General features: G+C 35.4%; 1 protein-coding gene across 1 annotated transcript in view; it reads left to right on the top strand.

Annotated features, from left to right (window-relative positions):
• LOC135198033 (glutamate receptor 1-like) overlaps positions 1–15,000 on the top strand; it is a 454,877-nt gene that overhangs the window by 235,400 nt on the left and 204,477 nt on the right. The window contains exon 3 of the mRNA XM_064225395.1: positions 7,011–7,138. Coding sequence (XP_064081465.1) covers positions 7,011–7,138 — 128 coding nt within the window. The remainder of the gene's footprint in view (positions 1–7,010; positions 7,139–15,000) is intronic.

Raw genomic sequence — 15,000 nt, 5'->3', positions numbered from 1 at the left:
CAAGTCAAGACTGGAAAGACGACGCTGTTCAAGGTTTGGGCAGTTTACCTACACGATCAACAATACATATAATTATCTTAACCGTAAACAGTGACAAAAATGAGAATGTTAGTCTACATAGTAAATCCCTAGTGCACGAGACCAGAAGGCATAAACTATTTCACAATAAGCTAAATGAATAACACTGGCAGCGTGCATAAATATATTCAACGGTAGTGAGGTACTCTCTCTCTCTCTCATTTTCCTTTTTAAGTAACATTACCAGAGACTCCGAGAAAGTTTCGTAACAAGGGCCAGTGAGATAATAAGTTACCAACCGGGGAATTTCATCAAAATTTTTAAAAGGCATACCTTAGATTTCCATTTGAGTATACAAGAAAGAACCCATTTTGAGAGCGATCAATGACATTTACATAAGATGATCAAAAACTCCAATGCTTTAGCTGAAATTAATTTTAAAAGTTTCATGGTCACAAAGAGCCCTACGCTACTTTATCAAAATATACCACCTAAACGATTATACCTAAAACATACGTCCTTACTTTCCCATAGAAAAATTCAGTACACTAACTCACTGGTTATGTCAGCATAATTACAATGAATTGTGCAGGCAAAATTTATTCAAGAATATTTACGGAAACAAGCAACACCATAAATATGATATACATTAATTGAAAATGAGTATTGGAAACATTTTTCACAGGAAAAAGAATTAGATGTGAAGATTGGTACAAAATGAAGATTTTATAAACATCTCTACCTATATACGATCAACCAAACCATTTTCCCTCTCTCTCTTTCTCTCTCTGTCACTGTTAAAATGACAGGTATTTTACACAGCTGTCATAGGATGAGAACATGTTTTGTAACATATTGAGGCCGCCTCAGTTAAAGACTAAATTCAGTGACCTTTATAGAAGCATTCATTGTGCATACACAATAATTGCTCAATATAGGAAATCTTTTCAGTGATTTTCAATATCAATTCACATATACTGATATTATGATTGACTGGTAATGATACTTTTACGAACAAACCACAAATAAGAAATGTAAAAGAAACTTATGTCCGAGAATAGTTCAAAAGAACTCGGAACAAAAAGAAAGATCAAACGACACAAAACTTAAAGGGCATAAGCAGGATGAAATTTTACAAAAGGGAAATATATAGCACTAACCCAGAACTACTATCTATACAGGAATCCAAAAGTTTAAAAAGCTTTATTAAAATTTAAATGTGCTTATGCTCTTCAAGTTAGTGTGTCATTCGATGTTTCGATAAAGTGGTTATTTTTTGCTTCAAGTTTCTTTTGAAGAAAAATCTCCCCTCTCACAAACACACACACACCCACACACACACACACACGCAAACTCGCACATACATATATACATGATTGTGTGCACGCGTGAGAGGGGATTAATCAAATTCTTTTAACTTGATTCCAAATACTGTCAAAACACTCACAAAGAGTGAGAACCCAACACCCAACACTTGAATAATCGTTTATATTCTAATCTGTAGAGGAATCACAGAATATGAAAGCTCCGATGCAGAAAATCTATCAATTCTATATCACGGTATTCAAATGAAGAAAGTAGTAATGGCATACAATGTTTAAATAAGACTGCTACAATATATATATATATTACACGTATATATACATATATATTATATATATAATATTATAATACCTATATACATTTTAAAATATAAATAATATATATATTATATTGTATATTTATATATATATATATATATATATATATATATATATATATATACGTAGTATGTTATGTATAAGCAACGACGGAAAACAGTCCATAGCCCCCCACGTCAAATATATCTAAATAAAAACAGGGTCTAATGAATATTATTAATTTTCTTTGCTTTATTGGTTACGTAAAGACTTAAAAACATTCCCAGTATCGAGAAAGCATAGGTGCCCTAAAGCATCTGCGCATCAAAGTTACCAGGATATATGCAATTAACATTAAGCCTTAGTTAATTATACGTAGAGAGATTTTCAAACAGAAAGACAGCCAACGCTGTGGATCTATCATCATGTAGTCGTATTCTTCTTTCTTGTTCAAATTCTTGAGAGAGAGAGAGAGAGAGGACGAGAAGACCCGAGAGAGAGAAAGAGAGAGAGACGAGATGGAACGAGAGAGAGATAGAGAGAGAGAGAGAGAGAGAGAGAGAGAGAGAGAGAGAGCGAGAGAGAGAGAGAAGAGAGAGGTTATAAAACTTAATTCTTTAGATATAAAACATTAGTTTAATTCTTTACAGATACAAAACTTAAGTTCCAAAGTCAAGAATGAAGTCTGAATAGTTTGTCTAGAGTAAATGTTAAATCCTACCTCAAATGAAAATTTTTGCCAAGGAAAACGGTGAGAGATTGTAAACAAACTTTCACAACAGCCTCCAGCTTCCAAAATATATTAATTAAACTATCAATACCGAGCAAAACAAAATAGTAATTTGTATGTTAGTAATAGAGAATTGTTAAATTACGCAAAAGAAAATGTTTAAGAATATTCTGCAATACAAATTATGAGATATTGAAAAAATCCTTATAATCATCTAAAACATTTATATGTAAATAAAAAACACGTACATGCAGGCACTCAAATCTCCGAACACGTGTATTCCCAAGCTTTTGCCAAAACATCACTTTTATCTTCCTTTTTCTTGTTTACATATCATCCATTTACTTCTTAGTGAACAGATATGACACCCAGCTCTCTCAGCCAGTCTGGAGGCCATCAATGAGTTTTCTACATACTCATATCCGATAAAAATTAAACAAAACCTAAACACACAACAAACAAACACAAAACACACATACATATATATAGACGGCATAAGCGATGAGCAACCAACCAAAGGACAACGTGAAGGGTGTAGAGGTTTTGGTGGCCACAGATGAGTATCTGATCTGTAAGTTCTGTAAGTTTCAGCTCAGTTAATATAAATCACTTGTCTTACTGCAAGCTACATTTCACAACTACCTACTACAGAAACGGAGGCCAAGGTTACTACGTTAGTGCCTTATAATTGCAACATCTTGAATGTGCCACGGCGACATCCTAGACAGACGAGTCCTATTCATCCTGATGCACATAATCGTGATGAGGTCCACACCCTTCACTTTGCAGGTCCTTAGAAGTTGAGCTGGAGGAGAGGGCTACCTCGTTTTAAAGGAGATAAGCGATCCTCTTAAAATAGTATTAACGATTTTTGTTGTTAGTCGTTGCGCCAATTGGATGCTCGTTGCTAGCAATAATCCCTTTGCAAACAAATGTAGATAGATACGATACACACACGTACCTTTTCAAAGGTCTACAAAACGCAAATAAAAAACGCTCTCATGCATGATATGTTCCTTAGTGGTTAACTTTGCAGTTATCGTTAAAGCAAAGTAGAGAGAAAATGTCTAGGGGAATTTTAGCAAATCAATCTGACGAATATCTTATATTACAGGGTTTATTTTTCATTTTTCATATGTTCATATTTCAAATATAACTATGTATATATATATATATATATATATATATATATATATATATATATGTGTGTGTGTGTGTGTGTGTGTGTGTGTGTGGTGTGTGTGTGTGTGGGTGATAGTACCAACTGACGGGGGGAGAGAGAAATGATAGTTCTGGAGCTGAAAGTAGTGGCATAAAAACGTAAAATTCTTATGTTTCCTTTCAAATACTTTGTAGCACAGTATAACGTAAATCATCATCTATCACTGTGAATAGCATCATCTAAAAGAAATTCACTTAAGCCTAACAACATACCATATCTTCACTCATTCTAACGTGAATGTAATTTCCCCGAACACATCCTTTTCCAGCTATAAAGAAATAAATTTCTCAGCCCAGTTCCTAATATCGTAGACGGAAACTGCGCTTTAATATGCGTAAGGGAAAAAAGAGCCTTCTTTACAGGCAACATCTTCCAGGGGATTCAGATTTTGAATCTTAAAAATTTTAGGCCTGTCCTAAAGGATGTGAATGTGTTTGAAAAATACATACATTTAAGAAGGATATTGTCGAAGTAAGCATTAACTGGTATTCTTCCAACTTAGAATTTTGAACTACTTTCAATGTATGATACAAATAAAATACGATGTTGCTATAAATAATAATAATAATAATAATAATAATAATAATAATAATAATAATAATAATAAGCTCCAGGCCTCATGCAGAAGAGTGTGCTCCTAGAAACAGCCCACATTGTGAGAAAAGTGATGGACTCCTAAGGAGGCAGGATGCAACATGGAACCCCACACTATAAAAACCACCCAGTCGAATAGGATGACAGTGACAGAAATAATAATAATAAAATAATAATAATAATAATAATAATAATAATAATAATAATAATAATAATAATAATAATAGATTTTAGACTGAAATTATGTAATCAGGGCATGAGTACTCATCTGCAAACATTTCTTCAAAGACGGCCATTAGGAAACATTGCTCTGTTACACAGAGAATTTCATCAAAAAGGCTGGACGATTGTGATAAACACTGTCTGATAAAAAATGACTTAATCTATTTTCAAAAGGAGTAATTACTGAGCAAGGCTACAATAACATTTATTGTTCTTCAAGCAACGGATTACATATATTATGAAACATTCAAAGGCCATTACATAGATGAAAAAAAAAAAAAAACACTGGAAAAGGATATTACCATTTACCATTACACGAACTTCTCGAAATCACTCAACAAAAAAAAGAGAGGTCAGTACCAGCTTCAATACTTACGTTTGTTATCAATCTAAATAATAATTCTTCCTATAACATCTATAACATAATTGTGCAGAGGCAAAAGTACCAATGACTGCGCATGTTTGTGTTTGTATCCCTGACTTATATTGTTAGAAAGGATTATCATGAAACTATTTCTTATGCCGTATCACTATTACTATTATTACCATTAATATCCTGGTTTCTTTAGAGGCTTTATATACCAAAAACTTAAAAACCTAGTGTAAATTACTTAGAAATATCAAACCCAAATAATTCTATATGAATTCATTGCAGTATAGCCACCATGTGGGGCATATATCCATGACAATCTCTTCTTCGTACTCTCCTTGTATGTTTTTGTATCGTTGTTATAACATTGGAAGTCTCTAAGTTGTTACTATTCAGCCAACAATTTTTTCTTAATAATAAAAAAAAGTCACTAGTACAGGCAGGTTTTAAGAGTAAGTGCTTAAAACAACTCTGCTGCATCACTTTGTCTCTGAAAAATGAAAGACATTGAAGAAATACGAATTCGAAAGAGTGAATGGGTGTACATGAAACAAAAGTCAAACTTTCCATGCCACATACACGGGCCCGTGTGCGATTTGCTATTAATGCGTACGTATTTGTGTGTTTGTGGATGGATATACATATATATATATATATATATATATATATATATATATATATATATATGTGTGTGTGTGTGTGTGTGTGTGTGTGTGTGTGTGTGTGTGCGCGCGCGCACACACACACAGTGAATAAAGTTACAGTCTACTGTGTAGCCAATGAATAACACTTGAGGGAACGCTATATCTACAAGCAAATTAGATTTACCTTTAAATATATATCGTAATAACTAAGGAAAATTAAGAGCAAGGGTTGCTGAATAACGGCGCAAAAACTACCAACAGATAATCGCTCACACCAACCTTGGAAAAGAACTCCAAATTCACGGATTCAGAAAATGGGGGAAAATCTCTTATAACTTGATCTAGTATACCTCACTCTGCCCAAATGGCCATCTAGCACTTTAAAACATGAACAATAGCAACCATTGTTTGCCTCGCTCTCAGAAACAAAGGCAGAAAAAACAAAGGCTAGAGTTCATTTAAAACTATTAGTAATCAAGTTATTCTTAGAGAATCAATGGAAAATTCATTACATGTAGTTTTTTCTAACCGTGGTCACAGCAGTTCTTACTTTAAAGAAACTTTCCAGTTTTGAAAAGCACAATAAATTATGTATTTTAATTGTTAATAACGCTCTCATAGTTATTCTTGAGAAAGACTATTTTACGTGTTTGCTTCTTCAAACTCAGTTACTTAAGAATATAGCATACAGCACTGCGATGTTCCTGTATTTAGAAAAATAGTGTCTATATTTAGTTGTAAAAATTGACACCCGGCACTGTTTTGTAAATCCTCGTTCCTTTCAAGTTTATTTTTGGTCTTTGCCATTCAGGAACTAATGAAGTGAATGTTATCCTTAAATTTCATTAATTTGAGTTTTATTTCCTGTTTGCTTGAAAAATTAAGTTACAGACCATTTATTACATAGCCAGGAAGTAAAATTTATGAAAAACGAGTAAAGAAACTCAAAGTAATTTGCATATTTAAAATGCATATTTCAAAAAGTGCATATAAAAAGAACACCCACCAACAATAAACACCCGAAATGAGATACTCTAAAAAGAGGTCATAGCAAAGGAAACGGCTCTAATATTCAAATGAGGCTGTAATCCACATCATGAGCGCATGGCCCTCCACTATGACGACCTTCTCCCCAAGGACCCCCACCACCCCCAACCCCTTCGGCCTTTCGCATGCCAACGATCCCTGGACGTTCCTAATCCCTCCATCCACCCTCGCACCAGCATCAACCTCCCTCCTTGCTTAGTCTACCCCCTGAAACCGCCACTTCCCACTGCCCTCCCTCCTCCTACACCAAAGCACTCCGTGAAGTCTGCACATGAACCAAATTATGCAGTTATGCCGCCCCGAAAACGATGCTGCTGGGCTCGCTCGCATTCCCCTCGGCCGAAAAGCGGTTAAAGCAAGAACCACATGTTTAATGTGTTTGCTTTGCTCAAGCGCCACGACAAGACAATGCCTTTTTAATGTTCAAAGGAAATTATAGGAGTTATGGAATAGATTTAACTATGATAGAAAGCGAGTGTTAAGAGATAATTTCTACATGTATAATTACTATTAACCCAACCATTCTTCTTTTTCTTTCCAACAGTCTGCCGCCAATTCTCTCGACCCGTATACGCTATGGTTGGTTATGTCCAGCCAGACAGTTTTGATACGCTTCATTCTTACGCCAACACGTTCCAGATGCCCTTTGTAACTCCATGGTTCCCCGAAAACGTGAGTATATTTTTCAGGAAATTTAATTACTTAGCAAGTAAAATACGACCTTTTCACAGAAAAAAAGACAATTACGCAAATTAGGCGATAGTAGTTTGGTTTTAGGTCTGCAGTCTTGGATTTCACTTGTATACAATTTGCTCACCAAAAGCGATCAACAGATAGAAGAAAAATAACCATTCTTATGCCGTTTTTCTAATTGTACATTCTACTTTTCTTTCAATATTATAATATTCACCTTGCTAGTAAATCTAAAACTTTTTTCGTGCTTTGTTAAAACCTCAGGGCTATTAGTATATATAAAAGTGCATAAAACAAATTAACGCAAGCCTGTGACATTAAAGCACAATATTTGCCCCATTTTGAGGATGTTGGTATTTTACATTTTAATGAGATTTAAAAGAATGTAATATTTACTAAAGAACCATTTTATTACATAAGTTTCCACAATTTAGTGTAAAATAACAAGGGGAAATATATTTGCATTTGTTTTGAAAATCTAATAGCGTTGCGTCGGAACAATGAGAAAAGCGTTACAAGAGACTATCACAAAAAATAATAATAATAACAACTTCATCCACTAAAGCAGTGAATCTATTCAAATGCAACTGAAGCCAGCAGTGCACATTATGTTAGAAAATGTCAGAGATTTAAGAAAAAAACTGTGTAATGTCTATAATCTAAGTATATGCTACGGTGTGTAAAATGTAGTGAATAATACATTATCTTCTCTCTACTTTCATTTTTTTTGTACAAGTTAACTTCTTTCAAATCGTAATCCAAGTTTTTAAGGCTGTTTAAAGATGTAGTGAATAAAAGTTTATGAATAATCTTGACTGCCCAGGATAATGTTAAGACATATCCCATGCATTTCGGAATTTTATTTTGGAACTAGAGAGAAGCGCATCACATTAGGAATTGAAAGCTAACATGCAATCCCTCCTGAATACATAAAAAAAAAAAAAAAAAAAAAAAAAAAAAAAAAAAAAAACACACGAATTCCTTAACCTACAGTGATCGGACCCGGTAGGGAGGACTACGCGAATTTTGATTGTTCCCCAAACTGCTCTAAAATGAAGAGCATGAAGACCATAACTGACGAAAATAAGGAGATTACAATTTTCTTGATATCAACGGCTACATGACAATAGGATTATACGTCCTCATACAACGATTTCCAAGCTTGAACCACAAATACTCTATGTCGCCTTTCCCATTAACAACTAACATGCTCAATTATTTCTTTTTGCATACGAGGTATTCGTGAAATTAAAAGTCAAATTATATGAGAGGGTATTATCTATAAAGAAAAACATCCAAAGTTACAAACTAAGATGCATTTGGACTGATGGTGGTGGCATGAAGAATAAACTTTGTCCTAAAACGATTTCGGAGATCAAGGAAATAATAAAATGAGAAGGAACTAATAATACTTTCATAATACTTTTGCCAAATTAAAAACTAACTGGGCCCCCTTTTTCAAGAAAGAGGATTATGAACTTCCTAATATGTCAAAACGTGAAGATAATGTAGTGGTTAGACCTGGTAAGGGTATAGTGGTAGTTATTTTAGATAAAAATGACTATTTAGATAGACAGACAGACAGACAGATAGATAGTTAGATAGATAGATAGATAGATAGAGATAAACAGATATATAATGGAAAGTACAAATAAACATACAGGACGTTGGAAACCTGCAACCCACAACTGACAAGTGCCTGTATCATACTGATTTAAATTATGTGCGTGTATGTATGTATGTATGTATGATGTATGTAAAACACATAAATTCCCGCGGCTGGTAAATCTTTTGTTGTACAGCAGTATATCTATATAATAAACTTTAAACATCACCTAGAAAAGGAACATTTCTCTCATACCCAAACATAGAGATAATAAATAATTACTGCCCCCATTACATTACATAACAGGTTAAGAAACCTGTCTTTGACATGTGGACATTTTTAGCCACGTTTAAAACTAAATATGTTAACTATATATAACATTGGTTTATTCGCTTTCTTGGAAATGAAGTAAGAAATAAAAATAAAAGGGAAATTATGAGTATCTGCTGCTGTTTAAATCTTTATGACTTATTGCAAGCGTTTCCGTTTCACATTAAGTTCCAAGGGGATAAAACGCTAGAGAGCGCCAAACCACGGTAAAACTTAGGAAACAATGCAACCCCATATATCACCGACTGCCTGGGGTACATTTTCTTATAAATAAGAACCTTCGGACATTAATTCTAGTCTATCGCACACGGGCATACCGGCAAGATATTTCTCGACAGATTTTTAGCCACAATGGACATTAATATTCTTCTTATTCTTTCAAAAACCATTCTAAATAATCTTTCTTCCCGATATTCCAAAATAAAAAAAATAAATAAATAAAAGAAGGAATGAATATACTGGGTATACTATTAAACGTCACGAATTTTTTAAAAACTACTTTGTAATATGAAGGAAAAATGAAAGCACTTAACATGGTAAAGCACAAAATATCAAAAAGCACATAAATCAATTTTCTTCCCATAATGCATACGGAATCTTCATAATAAATTTGCTAACAATAAAGGGCACAAACATTCACTATATTTACGGTATAGAACTGGATTTGCTCTACGAATAGGCTGAAAGAACATGTTGCAATAATACAGTTATGGACGTAAATGGAGACTCCACCACTTGCAAAAGAGAGAGGGAGAGAGAAATGAAAGGCGGGCTAGATGGTGAAAAATGGATGAGGCGAATTCCAAACGGGCACGGATAAGAAAAGGACTTTAATCAGAGAATGAATTAAGCAAGAAGGGCAAAAGAGTCTCAGCAAGAAGTTTGGAAGAGTAGATAAATGTACCAGCAAGCAAAACTTGGAATATACGAGGCAGCTTAAGTAAATTCTCTGGAGGAGGAAGTGTGGAGCTGAATGCATACGAATGAAAGAGGCATTGGCTACCGAGATGAATCGTCTACATGGTATAACGTGGGTAAGGTGGACTCATAGTAGGAAATATACATTACACGGACAAACATAGTAGAATAAGAATAAAGATCGTATTATTTGAGGTGGTTTTGGGGCCTCTGGAAAGATACATGGGACGACCGTTGAGTAAAAATGTGCAATAATTTAATATTTTCTGGAAAAGGAAAAGTAGATCGTACAGAAGCTGCTTAGAGGGTGTATCACAAGTGTCAAACTGAGAGGCCATAGTATCAATCTCATTCTTAAGCAAATGCCGAGAACTAAAGAGGTTGCACCTTCTAAGAGCAAATAATGTGTATATTTATTCCTCCATATCTAATATTTACTCTCTCTCTCTCTCTCTCTCTCTCTCTCTCTCTCTCTCTCTCTCTCTTCTCTCTCTCTCTCTCTCTCTATATATATAATATAATAAATATTATATATATATAACTATTAATCATATATATATATATATAATATATAGTATATAATATATAATATATTATATATCAAAACTTCAAGCTACAACTGTCCTTTAATATTCTAAATTCACTTTACCTTCCCAAATGAATAATTTTTCATATATGTACCAAGGGCGGGGAATTTTTTAATTGATAATAATTTGCGTCCCCCCATGGGATCGAACCACCGTCCAAGTGGACGGGGACGAAATCAGGACAGTCAGTGACGCTATCCCAATCAGCCAACAGAGACGCTATAAGTTCATATCGATTCTGACCTTACAAATCACCCTCGACCTGGGTGCTTTCGTAATTAGAATCGATATGAAACCCCGTCTACCATGTTGGCCAATTCGAGCGTTTGACAGCACGTAGCCTTTTGTTATGAATAATTATCACATCGAACCGTGATCCATTATATATCAATTCAAGCTACAATGTCCTTTAATATCTAAAATTCACTTTACCTCCCAAATGATATATTTTCATATATGTACCGAAGGGGAATTTTTAATTGATAATAATTTCGTCCCCCCATGGATCGAACCACCGTCCAAGTGGACGGGGACGAAATCAGGACAGTCAGTGACGCTATCCAATCAGCCAACAGAGACGCTATAAGTTCATATCGATTCTGACCTTACAAATCACCCTCGACCTTGGTGCTTTCGTAATTAGAATCGATATGAAACCCCGTCTACCATGTTGGCCAATTCGAGCGTTTGACAGCACGTAGCCTTTTGTTATGAATAATTATCACATCGAACCGTGATCCATTTATATATCAATTCAAGCTACAATGTCCTTTAATATCTAAATTCACTTTACCTCCCAAATGATATATTTTCATATATGTACCGAAGGGGAATTTTTTAATTGATAATAACTTCGTCCCCCATGGGATCGAACCACCGTCCAAGTGGACGGGGACGAAATCAGGACAGTCAGTGACGCTATCCAATCAGCCAACAGAGACGCTATAAGTTCATATCGATTCTGACCTTACAAATCACCCTCGACCTGGGTGCTTTCGTAATAAAATCGATATGAAAACCCACCCCGTCTACCATGTTGGCCAATTCGAGCGTTTGACAGCACGTAGCCTTTTGTTATGAATAATTATCACATCGAACCGTGATCCATTTATATATCAATTCAAGCTACAATGTCCTTGATATATAAATGGATCACGGTTCGATGTGATAATTATTCATAACAAAAGGCTACGTGCTGTCAAACGCTCGAATTGGCCAACATGGTAGACAGGGGTTTCATATCGATTCTAATTACGAAAGCACCCAGGTCGAGGGTGATTGTAAGGGTTCAGAATCGATATGAACTTATAGCGTCTCTGTTGGCTGATTGGATAGCGTCACTGACTGTCCTGATTTCGTCCCCGTCCACTTGGGACGGTGGTTCGATCCCATGGGGGGACGAAATTATTATCAATTAAAAAATTCCCCTTCGGTACATATATGAAAATATATCATTTGGGAGGTAAAGTGAATTTAGATATTAAAGGACATTGTAGCTTGAATTGATATATAAATGGATCACGGTTCGATGTGATAATTATTCATAACAAAAGGCTACGTGCTGTCAAACGCTCGAATTGGCCAACATGGTACGGGGTTTCATATCGATTCTAATTACGAAAGCAGGTCAGGTGATTTGTAAGGTCAGAATTCGATATGAATTATCGTCTTGTGGCTGATTGGATAGCGTCACTGACTGTCTGATTTGTCCCCGTCCACTGGACGGTGGTTCGATCCCAGGGGGGACAAAATATTATCAATTAAAAAATTCCCCTTCGGACATTATATAAAAGAGTAAAGTGATTACGATATTAAAAGGACATGTAGCTGAATTGGATATATGGATCACGTCGATGTGATAAGTACTACAAAAGCTACGTGCTGCAGTCGATTGCCAAAATGGTAGACGTCTATTATAATTACGAAAGCACCCCAGGTCGAGGGCTGATTTGTAAGGTCAGAACGATAGAAACTATAGACGTCGTTGGCTGATTGGATAGCGTCACTGACGTCCCTGATTTCGTCCCCGCACTTGGACGGTCGATCCATGGGGGGACGAAATATTACAATATTCCCTTCGGTACATAAATTGAAAATATATATTGGGAGGTAAAGTGAATTTAGATAGGACATTGTAGCTTGAATTGATATATAAATGGATCACGGTCGATGTGATAATTATTCATAACAAAAGGCACGTGCTGTCAAACGCTCGAATTGGCCAACATGGTAGACGGGGTTTCATATCGATTCTAATTACGAAAGCACCAGGTCGAGGGTGATTTGTAAGGTCAGAATCGATATAACTTTATAGCGTCTCTGTTGGCTGATTGGATAGCGTCACTGACTGTCCTGATTTCGTCCCCGTCCACTTGGACGGTGGTTCGATCCCATGGGGGGACGAAATATTATCAATTAAAAATTCACCTTCGGTACATATATGAAAATATATCATTTGGGAGGTAAAGTGAATTTAGATATTAAAGGACATTGTAGTTGAATTGAATGATATGGAAATATCACGTTCGATGTGATAATTATTCATAACAAAAGGCTACGTGCTGTCAAAACGCTCGAATTGGCCAACATGGTAGACGGGTGTTTCATATCGATTCTAATTACGAAAGCACCCAGGTCGATGGGTGATTTGTAATGGTCAGAATCGACTATGAACTTATAGCGTCTCTGTTGGCTGATTGGATAGCGTCACCCTTGACGTCCATGATTTCGTACCCCGCCCCACAACAGTCTTGGACGGTGGTTCGATCCCATGGGGGGACGAAATTATTATCAATTAAAAAATTCCCCTTCGGTACATATATGAAAATATATTCATTTGGGATGGTAAAGATGATTTAGATATTAGGACATTGGTAGCTTGAATTGAGTATATAAATGGATCACGGTTCGATGTGATCAATTATTCATAACATTGGCTTAGACGTGCTGTCAAACGCTCGACTGGACAAACATTGGTAGACGGGTCACCAATATCGGATTCTAATACGAAACGAGGCCACATGGTAGACGGGGTTAATCGATTCTAATACGAAAAGCACCCAGGTCGAGGGTGATTTGTAAGGTCAGAATCGAATCGATATGAACTTATAGCGTTCCTCTGTTGGCTGATTGGGATCGCGTCCACTGACTGTCCTGATTTCGTCCCCGTCCACTTGGACGGTGGTTCGATCCCATGGGGGACGAAATTATTATCAATTAAAAAATTCCCCTTCTGTACATATATGAAAATATATCATTTGGGAGGTAAAGTGAATTTAGATATTAAAGGACATTGTAGCTTGAATGATATATAAATGGATCACGGTTCGATGTGATAATTATTCATAATATATATATATAAATATATATATATATATATATATATATAATATTAATTCTGTATATTCAAATTTTTCTCTTCGAAATCTAAATGCTTCATATTTATTCAGGTTTTACTCCCAAACTAGAGAGTCCCACACACCGTAGATACAAAACAAAAGATATATAGTTATTTTACTTTCAATAATTTTTTCTTGAGGTATGACGCATCACGAAATGATCCTAAGAAAGGAGCTTTAAGTAACTAACACTTTTGTTCTCACATCACAGATAAACACTAGTCATATGAATAAGTAGCACGCTATCCTTCTGTTATGAAGAATTTTTACCCTTGTCTGTAAAGGAACAGTGAAATTTACTTGCTATTTCACGATTTAAGTTAACAAACTTTTATTAAACTGAAAGAGGTTAAGCCTTGTGTGGAGGAATGTTCTAAAAATGATCTATTTTTCTCTTTTTGTAGCTACTGTTGTCAAGACTTATTCCAGTTCAAAACGATATCGGCTCTCTCTCTCTCTCTCTCTCTCTCTCTCTCTCTCTCTCTCTTTTATATGACTATGCGCTGTCTTTCCATTTCGTTAAAATCCTTTGCAATGTCCCTCGACTTCGCTCGAATTTCCTCCCGTCTTTTTTTCGAGTTATTTTCACTTTCGATCGTTCAACTTCCAATCTTCCATTAAATTCCCAATTTTCCTCCTTTGAAGTTTACAATTTGGTTCGCTCGCTTTTTCTCTCTCACTTTCGCTCGCAAATACTCGCTGCACGAGGGTTGCAATCACCTTGGCCTCGTCAGGATGAATATTTACATTCATCCGGATAATGTATTTACCCGCTCATGACAACGTTCGAAAAGAGAGAGAGAGAGAGAGAGAGAGAGAGAGAGAGAGAGAGAGAGAGAGAGAGAAATCCAGTCAATAATTGTCCTTAATATTTACGGTGACAAATTTTGTTGTGTTGTCTTTGCTGTTGTGATCGGCAATTTCTCCATCAAATAACTTTGCATAAAAGTCATGGTTGGATTTTAAGTAATCGTCAATTGCTTCTAAAAAAAACACACATAT

This window comes from Macrobrachium nipponense, chromosome 21 (assembly GCF_015104395.2).
Source record: "Macrobrachium nipponense isolate FS-2020 chromosome 21, ASM1510439v2, whole genome shotgun sequence".
In the NCBI taxonomy this organism is placed as follows: Eukaryota; Metazoa; Arthropoda; class Malacostraca; order Decapoda; family Palaemonidae; genus Macrobrachium; species Macrobrachium nipponense.
This window is presented reverse-complemented; position numbering and strand designations above follow the sequence as displayed.